Here is a 19,815-nt window from a genome sequence, read left to right as displayed (position 1 = left end):
CGCACTTAAAACTCTCACATGATGCATATATCTCTCATGAGAATTAGATTATCTAATTCGGTCAGGCAATTAGGGAGTATCCCTATTTACAAATGGTGAAATGTATGAAACATTTAAGGGCACAATTTAGCTCCAACATAATCAGAAAGAGCGAGCACATTCAGTAGGAAGAATTGGCTGTCTTCAGGAAGCAAGTCTTTGGCACAATGCCAGGTTTGTTTTCACAAATCATCTCATTTCATTTCATCTAATCTAATCATTATAATTTTTATAAACTCGCACACAAAATATAATAAACAATTCTAACTTTTTCAAATCCCAAATTAAAAATTTTATTTAAAATTTTTATTATAATAATATTGTATTCAACTTTCATCTAAGCTCTTCTGTGTAACCAAACAAGGCAGATAATCACGGATATTCCATTCACCAACCGGTCATGATAATGTAGTACAAAGTTCTACTCAAAGACCACAAATCACAGTGCTGCATAATCACTATCCAATTCGCAACAAAGTGAACATCACCCTACTAACTTGTAGTTTGGGAGACAAGTTACTCCTCCAACCAGAGCCTAACTATGTATATCTAGATCTTATATCAAACACCAATCAAAAACAAGGATGCAGGTAACACGTATCACCAGCATTTTTATTGATTAGAAAGCTCTGCACGGGTGCTAACAATACTTAAAAATTAACGAAGTTTTTTTCCTTCAAGCTGTCAACGGTTTCCTTGAGGCTCACATCAAGAGGAATGAATTCAATACCCAAGCTTTTTGCCTTCTCTTTGGACACCTGATATGTTGGCACAAATGGCTTATCATCTGCACACCTGTCAAGGGTTTTGGAAAACAAAAATGAGGTGGAAAGGTTTATGTAGAGAAGTTGCAAGAAACAATGATGAGGACCTCTAATGTGGGGTTTTTTTTTTGGGGGGGGGTGTTAAATGTGGAAACAAGAGCAATTAAGGTCTCATAAGGTATCCAAAAACAGACAATGAACGAATGAAATAAATAAGGTGATAGAGGTAATAGATATTGATAAAAATGTCGAGAAAGAGAGGAGAGGAGAGGGAAAGAGAGAGAGAGAGAATTCCAAAATTAGGCCCTCCTAGACCTAATTAGTCTACCTTGATAGGATCTACCAACATAATTTTTTGGCCCAACGAGATAAAATGCCTTAATAATTAATATCCCATACGTGAAATCAAGGAACCATGTCATCTAAAAAGGAATGTGCAATTGGAGCAATTACTGCTAGTGGCAAGTATCACTCGAACATTATACCTTGAAAATAGAGGGAAATAAACACTTACTTCTCTGGAAGTTGTAAAGAGGGATAAAGCTCACGTAAAATCCTCACAACTTCAGAATAGTGAGCAACTCTCTCAACTAAACAATATCTTCCACTGGCGGAAGGGATTTCATATGCTTGAACATGGGCATTAGCAACATCTTTGACATTAATCCATCCAAATGATAGATTGGGAAACACCTGTGCTCCTGCATCAGAAGAAAACAGATTAAATAAAGAAGAAAAGAAATATACTTCTGGCAATGGGAATTTCAAGTGTATCACATTGCAATAGCTATCTTAAACAAGTAGGGATAATACCATTATTACAGGACAAAGTACCTCGTACAAGACACATCCACACGTACACATGCTCACAAAAGTATTGTGCAAAGGATGAAGAGGACATATTAGGTTCATATTAAACTGACTGATTTTTTTTTTTTTTTCCTCCTTCCAGGTACTAGGAGAAATCCTGTACACACAGCTACCCAATTAACTGCTATATCACACTAGTAGGTAATAAAGCCTAGACACAGGAGCTGCTCCTCACCTAGATACCAGTTCAATTAAGGGTTTCAAATCCCGACACACCCGAATATCTAAAAAACTGACGTTTGGGGGACAGAAGGGACATGGTAACTTTCTAGATACGGTTGCCCAAAAAGCTCTTCCAAAGCCCAACCTTCCACCCTCCACTGCCAAAGAAAACTTGCCACTGCCCCTTGGGAAGTGTTCTTAGTTTGTCACTGGCATGGAGCACACCTGCCAGTCAAGCGGACCCAGTAGACTCTCAAGCAGCTTGGTTAACATCCCATTTCAATAACAAGGATGGGTTATGCTGTTCAACCTTCCTTGAATGAGTCATCAAATATAGCTCTCATCACCTTTCGACAAGATCTACTAGTTGAAATAAATCAGAAACCAGGATTTATAAAAAACTTAAGCAAAGAAAATACCATTTACTAAGTTGGAAATTGCGGCAGCACTAGTATTTAGGGTTGGCTGTAAGAGAGGACCAATCACCATTGATGGGTTGATTGCAACCATGTCAAGACCGTTCTCTTTTGCAAACTTCCAGGCAGCTTCTTCAGCCAATGTCTTGGAAACCACATACCAAAGCTGAAAAAAATATTCAAAAAGAAACCCAGAGATAAATGAACCAATGAACATATGAGAGTCATTAATAATTTGGTTACCTGATTTATAAGTGATCATAAAGGGCATCAATTTTAGCAAAACCCTAATTGCAGATCATGACAGAGATAGACCAGAACAGGATGTTCACAACTAAAATAATCTATTCCTCTAACGAATAAAAGAAAATAACGACATGTGTGACTAGAAAAAGCTGCATCATGATTACAGACCACATTCGATTTTACTACCAAAGCCCTCCCCCCCCCCCCCCCCCCCCCCCCCCCCCCCCCCCCCCCCCCTTCCCTTCCATCCTCTCTTCCCATCTCTCGTTCCCTTTTCGCCAAACGGAAAAAAGGGATATACAAGTTATAAAAAGAAGCTTCAAAAGTAAGCATGATCAGTGGCAAAATGTGGGACTCAGATGGTTTACTATGGCTTTCTTTCAAGTTTGTTGAGACATGATCGAGATGACATCATAAGGGTATTCCAGGATTTTTTATATCAATAGTCAGTTTGGAAGCCTTAATGTCAAACTCATTACCCTCATTCCTTAAAAAAGTTGTAGAAGTGGATGTAAAAGACCAACGGCCTATTATTCTTGTGAATGGGGTGTACAGCATAATTGCCAAAGACCTTGCTAATCGATTGAGTAGGGTGATTGAGAAGATTTTATCAAAATCACATAATGCATTTGTTAAAATAAGACAAATAGTAAACTTGGTGCTAGTTATTAATGAATGGCTGGATAGTAGACTTACTTAGGTGGACCAAGGGTATTTTGCATGTTAGATATTGAGAGGGCCTATTCTCATGCTAACTTGGAGCTTCTATATTACTTGCTAGGGAGTTGAGGCGTCAAGGATAAATGGAGATATAGGGTACGCCATTGTATCCCTTAAGTGAGTTCTTTCTGCTTTGGTGCATGGCACTCCTGCAAGTTTTCTTTAGTAGTTCTCGGGGTTTTTTGTTATTGTTATGAAGATTCTCAGAGAATGTCATCACTTATTAGGTTTTGGAATAGCGTCTGATGTGGAGAAATGACACTCAAGGAAACTTTCCCAAAGATGTAAAATATTGAGCGTGTGCAGGAGACTTCAGTGGCTGATCGACTAGATTTTTCTAGTGGCTCCCTCCCCTCAGTGGAATGTAAATTTTTTCAAAGAAGCTCATGACTGGAAAGTTGATGTTTTCACAGAATTTTTCAATCTCTTGTACACGACTAGATTATGTCTTCAAACTTACTCATCAAAAAAAAAAAAAAAAGACGTCTTCAAAATGTAGACCAGACTCTTTCCCCTTCCAAGAAAAGAAAGCATATTGTTCATTCCTTTTATCATCTCCTTATATCTCAGGACAATAACTTGTTTTCTTGGAAGAGTATTTACAGACCAAGGTGTATTTAAGAGCAGCTTTTTTTGCATGGACAGTCTCCTTAGGGAAGGTCCCTACCATGGATAACTAAAGGAAGTAGAACACCATTGTGTCAAATTGGTGTTCTAAGCACAGAAATAGTGGGGAATTTGTAGACCACCTTTTACTCCATTACGAGGTTGGTAGAGCCTTATGAAATGACTTCTTTTGTAGAGATAGGTTGGCTTAGGGTATGTGAGAACTGAGAAGGACAGTAAATCTCTTAGCAAACTGGAGGGTTATATGGCAGCCCACAAATTGCAGAAGTATGGAAGACTACCTATGTTTCTAGTTTGGTACATTTGGAGAGAAAGGAAAAACAAATTTCGAGAACCCGCAGCTGACGTTGGAAGCAAAAAAACTTCTCTTCTTATATGCTCTTCCTTTAGACATCTGTTATAGATTTCAATGGGTTGAATTTTCATGCTTTCCTTGTATGTTTTTCTATTTCTAAACAAGTGTTTCTCTGGTATACATCATGTGTACTTAGGCCACACCTTTTGCAGTTCTAAATAAAATTTCAATTACTTGTCAAAATCAAATTTATAAAACGAAAATGATATGCAGATTAATATATGGAAAGCACTGATAGCCTGATAAGAACCCATCATTTGTACTTCCACTCTTCCCAACATTCAACAGCCTTGTTTGGGTATGAGTTATTTCAGAAAAAATCTCAGATTTTATGGCTGAACCTACTCTTCGGCTCCCAATTTCCAAAGCAACACTTTCACTCATCACCAAAATAATTTCTCATCTTTCAAAAGAAATATAATTATCTAATCATTTGCCTCAGTTTTCAGGACAATTTAAAAAAATAAAAAACTAAAAAAATCTCGAAAATTTAATTGTAAACATCTTTTCAGAGGACCCCACTTTTACAAAACCCAATAAAACATATCTTAAAAATTGTCTCCATCCAAACATAATATCAACAAACCCCACCAATTTCAAAAAATCCCATAAAAACGCATCTCAACAAATTTCTGAAAAATATTGAGATTTTTTATTCATTAAAAAAGTATCAATGATTTAAGTAGAAAAAATATTCAATCCAAACAAGGCCTAACGATTGAAGGGAGTTTGGGACAATATTATTTTGGTATCGTCCAGTTAGTGTGAAGTAGGTTTCGCCTTTCCTTTATCGTTCTAGCTAAACATAGATGTTGATGATTATTGATTGCATAACCATCTCAAGTACACAAAATGAGAAAATAACCATTCATTTTTTATCCCATCCATACCAAATTGTCCACCAGCTAGAAAATCCAACTTTCAAAAAAAATATATCATTTGATCCATTGTACTTGTTATGGAAAGTTACAAGTTTTCAAAATTAACCTGTTTAAGAAAAACGCAAATAGAAAAGGAGCACCGACTTTTTAAATATTGTTTTTTTTATAAGTAAACTGACATTTTAAATATACTAAAGGATAAGCAAGGAAAGTATCAAACAATTTATGTCAATTGCCTTTGAAGTGAAAAAGATTTTTTTTTTTCTTTCTAACAAACTTTTTTTTTTGAAGTGAAAAAGACTTTTCCTGACATTCCAAAATAGATTAATGGACAAAATGGAGTATAAGTTATCCAGACTATTGAAACTGAGAATATTTCAAGTATTGGAGAAACTGTGCCATAACAAGAAATGATTCATACGCATAACCTTCTTTCATTTTGAAATAATGGTAATAGCACCTACATACCTTTGCTTCCTTACAAAGTTCAGGATCTGAAAACCAAGTCTCATCAATGACTACATCAGGAGTTCGAGGTCTTCCATTATATGCAACTGCAGCAATAGAAGATGTCAAGACTACCCGTTTAACAGATGCAGACTTTGTACACGAGTTAAGAACATTAAGTGTTCCCTTCACTGCAGGATCAAGTAGTTCAGCCTGAAAGATGAAGGCAAAGATAAGATCAATAATTAGAGGGAAAAAGCAGCAAAGACTATCATTAACAAAGAAACAAAAGTCATTTAATTGTTTATAAAGAAAGCTTGATATTCTTATATTTTCACATTCAAAAGATACTTCAATATCTTACAATCATATCTTAAGTAGGAAATCAATGTTAGCACGTAGGAAATATAATTCCAGGCAGCATTTTGTTAATAAAAAAGTGCATAGTAAAGGAAAAAGAAAAAAAATTTGATAGCAATAGCAACAAGGTTGACATTATTAACTTGTAGATGACGAAACAGGAATTTACACAAGCCATGCTTCACAAGTTCTTTGTGCAGGTAATAATGTAAGGAGCTATGATTCACAAGATAATGACATGCAATTACACAAGCTACCTTTCACAATGATATTGAAGGGCCTTAAGGCATGGGATTCTGTTCTTTACAGTTAGATATACTGTTGTACAGTTTTTGTACAAAGAAGATAGAAAGGTATTTGGGACTTCAACCCAATCCTCAAGAACTTCGCCTTACCCAACTCCAATATAATCACAAAACCACTATGTTTATGATTGTTTACCAACCCATATCCTATCTCTATCAAAAGCAGATCCTTTGCAATTCTAAATCCATTTCACGACTTAATCCTCCACCTCTAGAACCTCATTTCTAAGACTCATTCCATCAATAAATGATAACTCGCACACTTGAAACAACTTAATATTCAAGAAGAGTAAAATGGGATTAACCTCTGGGTCCTTGACGTCATGATAAAAGGGAGATGCAGTATGGAAAACACCTTCACAGCCCTGAATAGCAGCATCAAAGGAACCTTCTTCCAATAAATTTGCTTTGAACAGATGAAGTCTCTCCTTAGCTCCATCAAGTGCAAGTAAGTGACTTGTTTTTTTTGGGTCATCTGCAGGATATAGAAGTGAACTCAATTAGAATACCATACTTGTTTACTCGGAGAGTCAGAATGAAAAGGAATTAAAAAGGAAAAGACATGTCAATGCATCACCAAATAGCATTGTTATTTCTCTATTGATCAAAAGCATCCAGCAGCACCACGCCTGAGAGTTTTTTTTTAAATTATTCGGAATTTTGATCTTGAGATTTTCAAGCATCACAAATCCAAAATAACATTCTTATATCATATCATTAATTCTACTATTACCGTTTTCGTCATCACTACCGCCGCCACCATCATCACCACTGCCATAGCCACCAGCACCATAACATTGTAAGCAATTATCACCAAGTCATTAGCACCAGCATTACCATCACTGCTATAAATGTTATTATATAATAATTTGTTCATTTGGAAATGATCTTATCATATAGTCAGCTAGATTACAACATGGAGGTGCAGATGGGATCTTTTAGAACCCTTCCAAGAAAGGGAAGTTTATTGTTCGATCTTTCTATCAGGTCCTTGTACCTCAAGATTACATCCCTTTTCTTGGGGAAGTATTTGGAGTCCTAAAGCACCTCACCATGGATGACATAAGAAAACGTTATATCATTGTGACAGATTGGTGTTATATGTGCAGAAAAGCAGGGAATCAATAAACCACCTCCTCCTCCATTGTGAGATTGCCGAAGTCTTGTGGAATGACTTTTTTTATAGAGTTGGATTGGCTTGAGTAATGCCCAGAAGAATAGTAGACCTCTTCTCCAGTTGGAGAGGAGATGTGATACACCACAAATAGCAGTAGTGTGGAAGATGGCCCCAATCTATATAGTTTGATGTATTTTAAGGGAAAGAAATGATAGAACTTTTGAGGATCGTGAAAAGATTTTAATGGGCTAAATTTGCATGATTTTCTTGTCTCTTTTTCATTAGGTGTTTCTCTTGTATACATCCGCTGTACTTGGGCTATGGCTTTTATGTTTCCTAGTAATAAAATTTTCCATTACTTTTAAAAAATGTTCCCGTCCAAACAATGGACATCACAATTCCCATCAATTTGATATAAACTATTCCAAATTCAAAATCTTCATCTAAAGACAACCAAGATTACTTATAAATCTCCAAAAAACAAAAAGAGTGCAATTGTTAAGATTTAATCATTCCTTTCAAAATCCAATCCAACTCCGCAAGTAATTTCCAGAGAGTTTCATTATTCAGTCAGTGTAGTCTCCAATCCTTTTTACCAAAATAGTATGAGAAATTACTCTGTTTGGCTTTGCAGATAATACTTCGTCCAAAGAAAACATATGATAACCCTAGTTTGATTGTAACTGGAATCTAAATCCAAATCAAGAACTAACATAATCACCACAAAACTTAACAACTTTGAACTTTCAATTAGAAACCCCCCCATGAAAATATCTGAGCAATGTCCCGAAGAGCTCCCAATCAGAGTCACACAGGACCCAGAGAGCTATCAAAAGGTTTTATGAAAATGAAGCTACACGATCATAAGCCACAACCTGGAAATGGGAATTGCTTATAACTTTTTGCGTGCAGGAGTCAAATGATAATAAAACAACAGATCGTAAAGAAATAGAGAATCCAAACACGTAAAAGCAAAACCATAATAGAGAGAGAGAGAGAGAGAGTTCAGACTGGGGTCGCGAACAGAGGCCCTGACAGTGTAACCGCGCTGCAGAAGAAACTTGACGAGCCACGAAGCTATGTAACCGGAGGCACCGGTCACGCACACGAGCTTCCCGGCTCCACTGCTCATTTTCTTTGCTCTTCTTCTTATTCTTTTTCTTCTTCTTAGCTTCAGTGTAGGTTTTGAACCTCATCGATTGCTTTTGCCTGATTATATACCAGATGAGCCACGTCCAATTAGGGGTGGCAATACGTCAGCCGACCCATCAACTACGAATACGACTATAGAGCAGCCACTGTAACAGTGCACACATTGCACACCCTACGTGGCTACTGTCAATTTTTTTTTTTTTTTTAACAAAACGCACGTCCTGAGCTTCGCAAACCACAGAGAGAGGCACAGAAGTCTCAGAGCAGTAATTCATCTTCCTTCCGAAGCCAAAATAATGAAAAAGCATACACATTGAGTGAGAGAGAGAGTGCGTAGGCAGAGAACTAGACCCAAGTTGAAGAAGCTTCATCAAGGAGATTCAAGCATAGCTTGCTTTCCAAGCCAACGGCTAGAAAAGTTCTCTCTTTTTTATGCTGGTGGTCCCGCCATTAATAAAAAGCTTTCACGCCTTTTCCCACGATAAATCGGTCGGTCCTCTCACGGAAAAGCATTCCCCAATTCAACCATCTCTCACGGTCCTATAAAGCCCCCCCAAATTCACTAGCTCAGTAGCCACTTCTTCCACGGCTGACTTAAGGGGTTTGAGGGTTTTCATTTTGTTTACTTTGTGTTTGTTGCAATGTAATAACTCTGGGTGTTTGCGATTTTGGACCCGATTGATTTTCTGGCTCTGCAATCGATCAGGAAAGCTTTGAACGACTTGCCTGGTTCGAACTTCTTCGCTGCATGGGACTTCACGCCCGATCAGTGTAATTTCGCCGGGGTTTACTGTGATTCCGATAAGGTTATTGCGCTCAACCTGGGTGACCCGAGGGCCGGCTCGCCAGGACTGACCGGTCAGATTGACCCGGCGATTGGGAAACTGTCTGCGCTGGCCGCAGATCTCTTCAGCAAAAATAAGTGGTATTCAAACTGCGCAATTAGAGGATGGGCAGAGAGAGGGTCGACAGCAACCAACGGGGGTGGGGGGCGACGCGGGGGAGAAGGAAGAAATGAATTTCAAATGGAAAGTCTGTTGAAAACTGTAAAAAAAAAAAAAAAAGTGCTGCCGACACGTAAGTGTGTGATGGATGGACGCTTTCAAACGGTGGCTGCTACAAGATTTTTCGACTAATTTTGTTCATCATTCTAATTAATATCATTCTCTCGTCATTTTATGATATGATATTAGATAAATAAAAATTATTTATTATATTTTACTTATAAATCTATCCTCTCATACCACATCATAAAATAATGAATAAAATTTTTCTTTTCCACGACAAACAAAATTAATGGTTTGATGTTAACGAATGATTGATACTTAAAAAAGATATAATTTATAAATAGATTAATAACAGATCAATCTATTTAATTTGAAATCAATCTATTTTGATTCGTTTAGATTTTATTTCAAAATTATAATTTTATTATTATTAAGTTATAATATTGATATTTCTTAATATGCTTATATTTTTATTTTTAGGATTATAATTATGGACTTATACTCATATTTGTTATTGTAAAGTTTATAATATTAATTTTATTATATGTTAAAATTTGAAAAATATTGATATTTTTTGTTAATAGGTTGTCTTAGTTGTCTTATTTTTTTTAAGATATTATGGCTACTAATAAATATAGATTTTAACTTTTTATGTGAGATTATGTTAATCAGATCAAATGGGTTATGTGTGTTAATTCAAACCATTTACATAAAATGAGATTAAATAAGTCATGTCATGTTGATCTATTTCTAGTTAATTATTAAACGAGTCAAAACGAATGACACGACATGACTCATTATCTAAATGAGTCAGGTTAGAATGGTTTGAAAGTTTGACACGTTTAGCTTAACGAGTTGGGTTCGGATTGACTAATATAGTTAAATGTTCATGAGTTGACACAACACAAATACTATCCAAAAACACAAATTGCCACTCCTAAATCCAACTGCTTTGTTATCCTATAAAAGACTATTTGAAATTAAAAACAAACAAACCAAAAAAAAGTTTTGTAAACACTCATTCACCACCGTGACCAAAGCGTATCTCAATTATGAGGGAGGTCCCAAGCATGTAAAGCATACCTCCATCCTTTGAAAGTAGACTATTGATCAAATTGGTCGAATGATATGGGAGTTCGACTCCTGAGCATGAAAAGTGTACCCTAAACTCGAATTATGTGTGAGATATGCTCTCGAGCATGTATAGCCTACCCAATCTTCAAAAGTTTTTAACTCTAATGAGATTAGTAGGCTTACATGAAAGCTCGACTCTTGAGCATGTATAGCATATCCGATCTCCAAAAGTATTGGACCAATTTACATGGGAGCAAGGCTCCCGACCATGTAAAGGGTTTCCCGATCTCTATCGCATCCAACCCTCGATCAAATTGGCTACATTATGTGGGAGTTCAAATCTCAAAATTCACAACCATTCTCAAAATTCTCTATAACCAAACATAGAAAAAGATTTTATAAGTTTTTCCTCTTATCCATTGTTAGTTAAGGCATAGGGGTGAGTACTACTGGTACATCATACATGACGTCCCCTGACCAAAGATATTTTCGTAGGCTGAGAGGCTTTATATGATTAAGGTAAATAATTTAGTAGCTCCTACTTTTTAGATTTTGGGATCTAAACAAAATTGATAATTTTGAATTCTTGTTCTGAAGAACAATCATAGAATCACCACGAAACCGTAGCCCAATTTTCAAATGTTTTGGTTACATGTCAAATTCATCAGACACAGATGATATATGGCTCATTAATCTTTCTTTGACTATATTTGATTGGAATGAAAATATAGTCAAAGAAAAAATAATTGCAGCTTGACAACTGTTTGGAAGATAGATGCCTCATTAAAACTCCGACATGATGCATATATCTCTGCTGAGAATTAGATTATCTAATTCGGTCAGGCAATAAGGAAATGGTGAAATGTATGAAACATTTGAGGGCACAATTTAGCTCCAATATAATCAGAAAGAGCGAGCACATTCAGTTGGAAGAATTGGCCGTCTTCAAGAAGCAAGTCTTTGGCACAATGCCAAGTTGACTGAAAGATTAAGGTCTGGTTTGTTTTCACAATCCATCTCACCTAATTTAATCTAATCATTATAACTTTTCTAAATTCTCGCACAAAATACAATAAAGAATTTAACTTTTTCAAATCTAAAATAAAAAATTATATTATAACGATATTTTATTTAACTTTCATCTCATCTCATCTGTATAACCAAACGAGGCAGATTATCACTGATATTCCATTCACCAACCGGTCATGATAATGTAGTACAAAGTCCTACTCAAAGACCACAAATCACAGTGCTGCATAATCATTATCCAATTCGCAACAAACTTAACATCACCCTACTAACTTGTAGTTTGGGAGACAAGTTACTCCTCCAACCAGAGCATAACCATGCATATCTATATCTTATAAATATACCTCAAACACCAATTAAAAAAAAAAAAAGAGGATGCAGGTAACACGTATCACCAGCATTCTTATTGATTTGAAAGATCTGCACGGGTGCTACCAATACTTAAAAATTGACGAAATTTTTTTCCTTCAAGCTGTCAACGGTTTCCTTGAGGCTCACATCAAGAGGAATGAATTCAATACCCAAGCTTTTTGCCTTCTCTTTCGACACCTGATATGTTGGCACAAATGGCTTATCATCTGCACACCTGTCAAGGGTTTTGAAAAACAAAAATGAGGTGGAAAGGTTTATGTAGAGAAGTTACAAGAAACAATGATGAGGACCTCTAATGTGGGGTTTTGGGGGGGTTGAACCATTAAGGTCTCATAAGGTATCCAAAAACAGACAATGAATGAATGAAATAAATAAGGTGATAGAGGTGATAGATATTGATAAAAATGTTGAGAAAGAGAGGAGAGGAGAGGAGAGGGAAAGAGAGAGAGAGAATTCCAAAATTAGGCCCTACTAGACCAAATTAGTCTACCATGATAGGATCTAACAACATAATTTTTTGGCCCAACGAGATAAAATGCCTGAATAATTAATATCCCATACTTGAATCAAGGAACCATGTCACATAAAAAGTAATGTGCAATTGGAGCAATAACTGCCAGTGGCAAGTATCACTCGAACATTATACCTTGAAAATAGAGGGAAATAAACACTTACTTCTCTGGAAGTTGTAAAGAGGGATAAAGCTCACGTAAAATCCTCACAACTTCAGAATGGTGAGCAACTCTCTCAACTAAACAATATCTTCCACTAGCGGAAGGGATTTCATATGCTTGAACATGGGCATTAGCAACATCTTTGACATTAATCCATCCAAATGATAGATTGGGAAACACCTGTGCTCCTGCATCAGAAGAAAAACAGATTAAATAAAGAAGAAAAGAAGTATAGTTCTGGCAATGGGAATTTTAAGTGTATCACATTGCAATAGCTACCTCAAACAAGTAGGGATAATACCATTATTACAGGACAAAGTACCTCGTACAAGACACATCCACACGTACACATGTTCACAAAAGTATTGTGCAAAGGATGAAGAGGACATATTAGGTTCGTATTAAACTGACTGATTTTTCTTTTTTTTTTCCTCCTTCCAGGTACAAGGAGAAATCCTGTACACACAGCTACCCAATTAAGTGCTATATCGCACTAGTAGGTAATAAAGCATTGGAGCTGCTCCTCACCTAGATACCAGTTCAATTAAGGGTTTCAAATCCCGACACCCCCGAATATCTAAAAACCTGACGTTTGGGGGGCAGAAGGGACATTGTAACTTTCTATAAATGGTTGCCCAAAAAGCTCTTCCAAACCCCAACCTTCCACCCTCCACTGCCAAAGAAAACTTGCCACAGCCCCTTGGGAAGTGTTCTTAGTTTGTCTCTGGCATGGAGCACACTTCCCAGTCAAGCGGCCCCCAGTAGACTCTCAAGCAGCTTGGTTAACATCCCATTTCAATAACAAGGATGGATTATGCTGTTCAACCTTCCTTGAATGAGTTATCAAATATAGCTCTCATTACCTTTCGACAAGATCTACTAGTTGAAATAAATCAGAAACTAGGATTTATATAAAACTTAAGCAAAGAAAATACCATTTACTAAGTTGGAAATTGCGGCAGCACTAGTATTTAGGGTTGGCTGTAAGAGAGGACCAATCACCATTGATGGGTTGATTGCAACCATGTCAAGACCGTTCTCTTTTGCAAACTTCCAGGCAGCTTCTTCAGCCAATGTCTTGGAAACCACATACCATAGCTGAAAAAAATATTCAAAATGAAACCCAGAGACAAATGAACCTATGAACATATGAGAGTCATTAATAATTTGGTTACCTGATGTATAAGTGATCATAAAAGGGCATCAATTTTAGCAAAAGCCTAATTGCAGATCATGACAGAGATATACTAGAACAGAATGTTCACCCCCCCGGGTTCTCTCTTCCCACCTCTCGTTCCCTTTTTTGCCAAATGGAAGAAAGGGATATACAAGGTATAAAAAGAAGCTTCAAAAGTAAGCATGATCAGTGGCAAAATGTGGGACTCATATGGATTTACTATGGCTTTCTTTCAAGTTTGTTGAGACGTGATTGAGATGACATCATAAGGGTATTCCAGGATTTTTTATATCAATAGTCAGTTTGGAAGCCTTAATGTCAAACTCATTACCCTCATTCCTTAAAAAAGCTGTAGTAGTGGATGTAAAAGACTAACGGCCTATTATTCTTGTGAATATGGTGTACAGCATAATTGCCAACCTTGTTAATTGATTGAGTAGGGTGATTCAGAAGATTTTATCAAAATCACATAATGCATTTGTTAAAATAAGACAAATATTAAACTTGGTGCTTGTTGTTAATGAATGCCAGGATAGTAGACTTACTTAGGTGGACCAAGAGTATTTTGCATGTTAGATATTGAGAAGGCCTATGCTCATGCTAACTTGCATCTTCCATATTACTTGCTAGGGAGTTGAGGCATCAAGGATAAATGGAGATATTGGGTAGGCCATTGTATCCCTTAAGTGCGTTCTTTCTGCTTTGGTGCATGGCACTCCTGCATGTTTTCTTTAGTAGCTCTCGGGATTTGAGACGTGATCAAGTGTCTCCATTACTTTTTGTTCTTGTTATGAAGATTCTCAGAGAATGTCATCACTTATTAGGTTTTGGTATAGCGTCTCATGTGGAGAAATGACCCTCAAGGAAACTTTCCCAAAGATGTAAAATATTGGGCGTGTGCAGGAGACTTCAGTGGCTGATCCACAAGATTTTTCTAGTGGCTCCCTCCCCTCAGCGGAATGTCAATTTTTTCAAAGAAGCTCATGACTGGAAAGTTGATGTTTTCACAGAATTTTTCAATCTCTTGTACGCTACTAGATTATGTCTTCAAACTTATCAAAAAAAAAAAAAAAAAACAAGATTATGTCTTCAAACTGTAGACCAGACTCTTTGGACCCCTTCCAAGAAAAGAAAGCATATTGTTCATTACTTTTATCATCTCTTTATATCTCAGGACAATAACTTGTTTTCTTGGAAGAGTATTTTACGGACCAAGGGGTATTTAAGAGCAGCTTTTTTTGCATGGACAATCTCCTTAGGGAAGGTCCCTACCATGGATAACTAAAGGAAGTAGAATACCATTGTGTCAAATTGGTGTTGTAAGCACAGAAACAGTGGGGAATTTGTAGACCACCTTTTACTTCATTACGAGGTTGGTAGAGCCTTATGAAATGACTTCTTTTGTAGAGTTGGGTTGGCTTGGGGTATGTGAGAACTGAGAAGGACAGTAAATCTCTTTGCAAACTGGAGGGTTATATGGCAGCCCACAAATTGCAGCAGTATGGAAGAGTACCTATGTTTCTAGTTTGGTATATTTGGAGAGAAAGGAATAACAAGTTTTAAGAACCCGCAGCAGACATTGGAAGCCTAAAAACTTATCTTCTTATATGCTCTTCCTTTAGACATCTGTTATAGATTTCAATGGGTTGAATTTTCATGCTTTCCTCGTATGTTTTTCTATTTCTAAACAAGTGTTTCTCTGGTATACATCATGTGCACTTAGGCCACACCTTTTGCAGTTCTAAATAAAATTTCAATTACTTGTCAAAATCAAATTTATAAAATGAAAATGATCTGCAGATTAATATATGGAAAGCACTGATAGCCTGAGAAGAACCGATCATTAGTACTTCCACTCTTCCCAACATTCAGCAGCCTTGTTTGGGTATGAGTTATTTCAGAAAAAAACTCAAATTCTCAGGCTCAACCTACTCTTTAGCTCCCAATTTCCAAAGCATCACTTTCACTCATCACCAAAATCATTTCTCATCTTTCAAAAGAAATATAATTATCTAATCATTTGCCTCAGTTTTCATGACAAATTAAAAAAAAAAAAAACTAAAAAAAATCTCAAAAATTTATTTGTAAACATCTTTTCAGAGGACCCCACTTTTACAAAACCCAATAAAACATATCTTAAAAATTGTTTCCATCCAAACATAATATCTACAAACCCCACCGATTTCAGAAAATCCCATAAAAACGCATCTCAACAAATTTCTGAAAAATATGGAGATTTTTTATTCTTAAAAAAAGCATCAATGATTTAAGTAGAAAAAATATTCAATCCAAACAAGGCCTAACGATTGAAGGGAGTTTGGGACAATATTCTTTTGGTATCGTCCAGTTAGTGTGAAGTAGGTTTCGCCTTTCCTTTATCGTTCTAGCTAAACATAGATGTTGATGATTATTGATTGCATAAGTACGCAAAATGAGAAAATAACCATTCACTTTTTACCCCATCCATATCAAATTGTCCACCAGCTAGAAAATCCAACTTTCAAAAAAAGATATCATTTGGTCCGTTGTCCTTGTTATGGAAAGTTACAAATTTTCAAAATTACCCTGTTTAAGAAAAACACAAATAGAAAAGGAGCACTGACTTTTTAAATATAGTTTTGTTTAAGCAAACTGACTTTTTAAATATTTTTTTTATAAGTAAACTGACTTTTTATATATACTAAAGGATAAGCAAGGAAAGTATCAAACAATTTATGTCAATTGCCTTTTGAAGTGAAAAAGATTTTTTTTTCTTTTTAATAAGAATTTTTTTTTTAAGTGAAAAAGATTTTTCCCGACATTCCAAAATAGATTAATGGACAAAATGGAGTATAAGTTATCCAGACGATAGAAACTGAGAATATTTCAAGTATTGGAGAAACTGTGCCATAACGAGCAATGATTCATTCACATAACCTTGTTTCATTTTGAAAGAATGGTAATAGCACCTACATACCTTTGCTTCCTTACAAATTTCAGGATCTGAAAACCAAGTCTCATCAACGACTACATCAGGAGTTCGAGGTTTTCCATTGAATGCAACTGCCGCAATAGAAGATGTCAAGACTACCCGTTTAACAGATGCAGACTTTGTACACGAGTTAAGAACATTAAGTGTTCCCTTTACTGCAGGATCAAGTAGTTCTGCCTGAAAGATGAAGGCAAAGCTAAGATCAATAGTTAGGGGAAAAAAGCAACAAAGACTATCATTAACAAAGAAACAAAAGTCATTTAATTGTTTATAAAGAAAGCTTGATATTCTTATATTTCACATTCAAAAGATACTTCAATATCTTACAATCATATCTTAAGTAGGAAATCAATGTTAGCAAGTAGGAAATATAATTCCAGGCAGCATTTTGTTAATTAAAAAGTGCATAGTAAAGGAAAAAGAAAAAAAATCTGATACCAATGGCAACAAGGTTGACATTATTAACTTGTAAATGACGAAACAGGAATTTACACAAGCCATGCTTCACAAGTTCTCTGTGTAGGTAATAAAGAGAAGCTATGATTCACAAGATAATGACATGCAATTACACAAGCTACCTTTCACAAGGATATTGAAGGGCCTTAAGGCATGTGATTCTGTTCTTTACAGTTAGATATACTGTTGTACAGTTTTTGCACAAAGAAGATAGAAAGGTATCAGGGACTTCAACCCAATCCTGAAGAACTCCGCCTTACCCAACTCCAATGTAATCACAAAACCACTATGTTTATGATTGTTTACCAACCCATATCCTATCTCTATCAAAAGCAGATCCTTTGCAATTCTAAATCCATTTCACAACTTAATCCTCCACCTCTATAACTTCATTTCTAAGACTCATTCCATCAATAAATGATAACTTGAACACTTGAAACAACTTAATATTCAAAGAAGAGTAAAATGGGATTAACCTCTGGGTCCTTGACGTCATGATAGAAGGGAGATGCAGTATGGAAAACGCCTTCACAGCCCTGAATAGCAGCATCAAAGGAACCTTCTTCCAATAAATTTGCTTTGAACAGATGAAGTCTCTCCTTAGCTCCATCAAGTGCAAGTAAGTGACTTGTTTTTTTTGGGTCATCTGCAGGATATAGAAGTGAACTTGATTAGAATACCATACTTCTAACCGTGTATATTAACCATCCAGTTTGCCCAAGGAAAAGGGTACTACTTTCCAATGACTTGTTTACTCAGAGAGTCAGAATGAAAAGGAAAAGACATGTCAATGCATCACTAAATAGCATTGCTATTTCTCTATTGATCAAAAGCATCCAGCAGTGCCATACCTGATAGTTTTTTTAAAATTATTCGGAATTTTGAACTTGAGATTTTCAAGCATCACAAATCCCAAATAACATTCTCATATCATATCATTAATTCAACTATTACCGTTTTCTTCATCACTACCACCACCACCATCATCACCACTACCATAGCCACCAAGACCATAACATTGTAAACCATTACCATCACTGCTATAAATGTTATTATATAATAATTTCTTCATTTGCAAATGATCTTATCAGATAGTCTGGTAGATAACAACATGGAGGTGAAGATAGGATCTTTTAGAACCCTTCCAAGAAAGGGAAGTTTATTGTTCAATCTTTCTATCAGGTCCTTGTACCTCAAGATTACATCCCTTTTCTTGGGGAAGTATTCAGAGTCCTAAAGCGCCTCACCATGTATGACATAAGAAAACGTTATATCATTGTGACAGATTGGTGCTATATGTGCAGATAAAGTGGGGAATCAATAAACCATCTCCTACTCCATTGTGAGATTGCCGAAGTCTTGTGGAATGACTTTTTTTTTATAGAGTTGGATTGGCTTGAGTAATGCCCAGAAGAATAGTAGACCTCTTCTCCAGTTGGAGAGGAGATGCGATACACCACAAATAGCAGTAGCGTGGAAGATGGCCCCAATCTACATAGTTTGATGTATTTTAAGGGAAAGAAATGCTAGAACTTTCGAGGATCGTGAAAAGATTTTAGTGGGCTAAATTTGCATGATTTTCTTATCTCTTTTTATTAGGTGTTTCTCTTCTATACATCCGCTGTACTTGGGCTATGCCTCTTATGTTTTCTAGTAATAAGATTTTCCATTACTTTTAAAAAATGTTCCCATCCAACCAATGGACATCACAATTCCCATCAATCTGCTATAAACTATTCCAAATTCAAAATCTTCATCTAAAGACAACCAAGATTACTTATAAATCTCCAAAAAACAAAAAGAGTGCAATTGTTAAGATTTAATCATTCCTTCAAAATCCAATCCAACTCCGCAAGTAATTTCCAGAGAGTTTCATTATTCAGTCAGTGTAGTCTCCAATCCTTTTTACCAAAATGGTATGAGAAATTACTCTGTTTGGCTTTGCAGATAATACTTCGTCCAAAGAAAATATATGATAATCCTAGTTTGATTGTAACTGGAATCTAAATCCAAACCAAGAACTAACATAATCACCACAAAACTTAACAACTTTGAACTTTCAATTAGAAACCCCCCTATGAAAATATCCGAACAATGTCCCGAAAAGCTCCCAATCAGAGTCACACAGGACCCAGAGAGCTATCAAAAGGTTTTATGAAAATGAAGCTACACGATCATAAGCCACAACCTGGAAATGGGAATTGCTTATAAATTTTTTCGTGAAGGAGTCAAATGATAATAAAACAACAGATCGTAAAGAAATAGAGAATCCAAACACGTAAAAGCAAAACCATAATACAGAGAGAGAGAGAGAGAGTGAGAGAGAGTTCAGACTGGGGTCGCGAACAGAGGCCCTGACAGTGTAACCGCGCTGCAGAAGAAACTTGACGAGCCACGAAGCTATGTAACCGGAGGCACCGGTCACGCACACGAGCTTCCCGGCTCCACTGCTCATTTTCTTTGCTGCTCTTCTTATTCTTTTTCTTCTTCTTAGGTTCTGTGTAGGTTTTGAACCTCATGTATTGCTTTTGCCTGATTATATACCAGAAGAGTCACGTCCAAGTGGTGGCAAATTGCAATACGTCAGCCGACCC

At 36.2% G+C, this 19,815-nt stretch overlaps 2 protein-coding genes across 2 annotated transcripts; both read right to left on the bottom strand.

Annotated features, from left to right (window-relative positions):
- Positions 1–401: 401 nt before the first annotated feature.
- Positions 402–8,500, bottom strand: LOC121241525 (phenylacetaldehyde reductase). Its single transcript, XM_041139319.1, has 6 exons — positions 8,321–8,500; positions 6,498–6,667; positions 5,549–5,740; positions 2,255–2,417; positions 1,318–1,504; positions 402–834 (listed from the first exon to the last, which is right to left on the bottom strand). Exons 1-6 carry the CDS (start codon positions 8,439–8,441, stop codon positions 690–692), a joined length of 978 nt encoding a protein of 325 aa, XP_040995253.1. The 5' UTR covers positions 8,442–8,500; the 3' UTR covers positions 402–689.
- Positions 8,501–11,777: 3,277 nt separating this feature from the next.
- LOC121241526 (phenylacetaldehyde reductase-like) lies at positions 11,778–19,728 on the bottom strand. The gene is made up of 6 exons (XM_041139320.1): positions 19,556–19,728; positions 17,698–17,867; positions 16,751–16,942; positions 13,553–13,715; positions 12,619–12,805; positions 11,778–12,157 (listed from the first exon to the last, which is right to left on the bottom strand). The coding sequence occupies exons 1-6, from the start codon at positions 19,674–19,676 to the stop codon at positions 12,013–12,015; spliced, it is 978 nt and encodes a 325-aa protein (XP_040995254.1). The 5' UTR covers positions 19,677–19,728; the 3' UTR covers positions 11,778–12,012.
- Positions 19,729–19,815: the final 87 nt, after the last annotated feature.

This window comes from Juglans microcarpa x Juglans regia, chromosome 7S (genome assembly GCF_004785595.1).
Source record: "Juglans microcarpa x Juglans regia isolate MS1-56 chromosome 7S, Jm3101_v1.0, whole genome shotgun sequence".
Taxonomy (NCBI): Eukaryota; Viridiplantae; Streptophyta; class Magnoliopsida; order Fagales; family Juglandaceae; genus Juglans; species Juglans microcarpa x Juglans regia.
The sequence above is the reverse complement of the archived record's forward strand: the minus strand, read 5'-3'. Positions and strand labels throughout refer to the sequence as shown.

What these genes read in the sequence shown, in the direction of transcription:
- LOC121241526 (XM_041139320.1), bottom strand. Translation starts at nt 19,676, where the DNA reads ATGAGCAGTGGAGCCGGGAAGCTCGTGTGCGTGACCGGTGCCTCCGGT. An exon ending in ATGACGTCAAGGACCCAGAG is followed by an intron (nt 16,943 to 17,697) that starts GTTAATCCCATT and finishes TTCATCTTTCAG; the next exon opens with GCAGAACTACTTGATCCTGC. An exon ending in AAATTTGTAAGGAAGCAAAG is followed by an intron (nt 13,716 to 16,750) that starts GTATGTAGGTGC and finishes TATTTTTTTCAG; the next exon opens with CTATGGTATGTGGTTTCCAA.
- LOC121241525 (XM_041139319.1), bottom strand. Translation starts at nt 8,441, where the DNA reads ATGAGCAGTGGAGCCGGGAAGCTCGTGTGCGTGACCGGTGCCTCCGGT. An exon ending in AACTTTGTAAGGAAGCAAAG is followed by an intron (nt 2,418 to 5,548) that starts GTATGTAGGTGC and finishes TATTTTTTTCAG; the next exon opens with CTTTGGTATGTGGTTTCCAA. An exon ending in TCTTTACAACTTCCAGAGAA is followed by an intron (nt 835 to 1,317) that starts GTAAGTGTTTAT and finishes AACCCTTGACAG; the next exon opens with GTGTGCAGATGATAAGCCAT.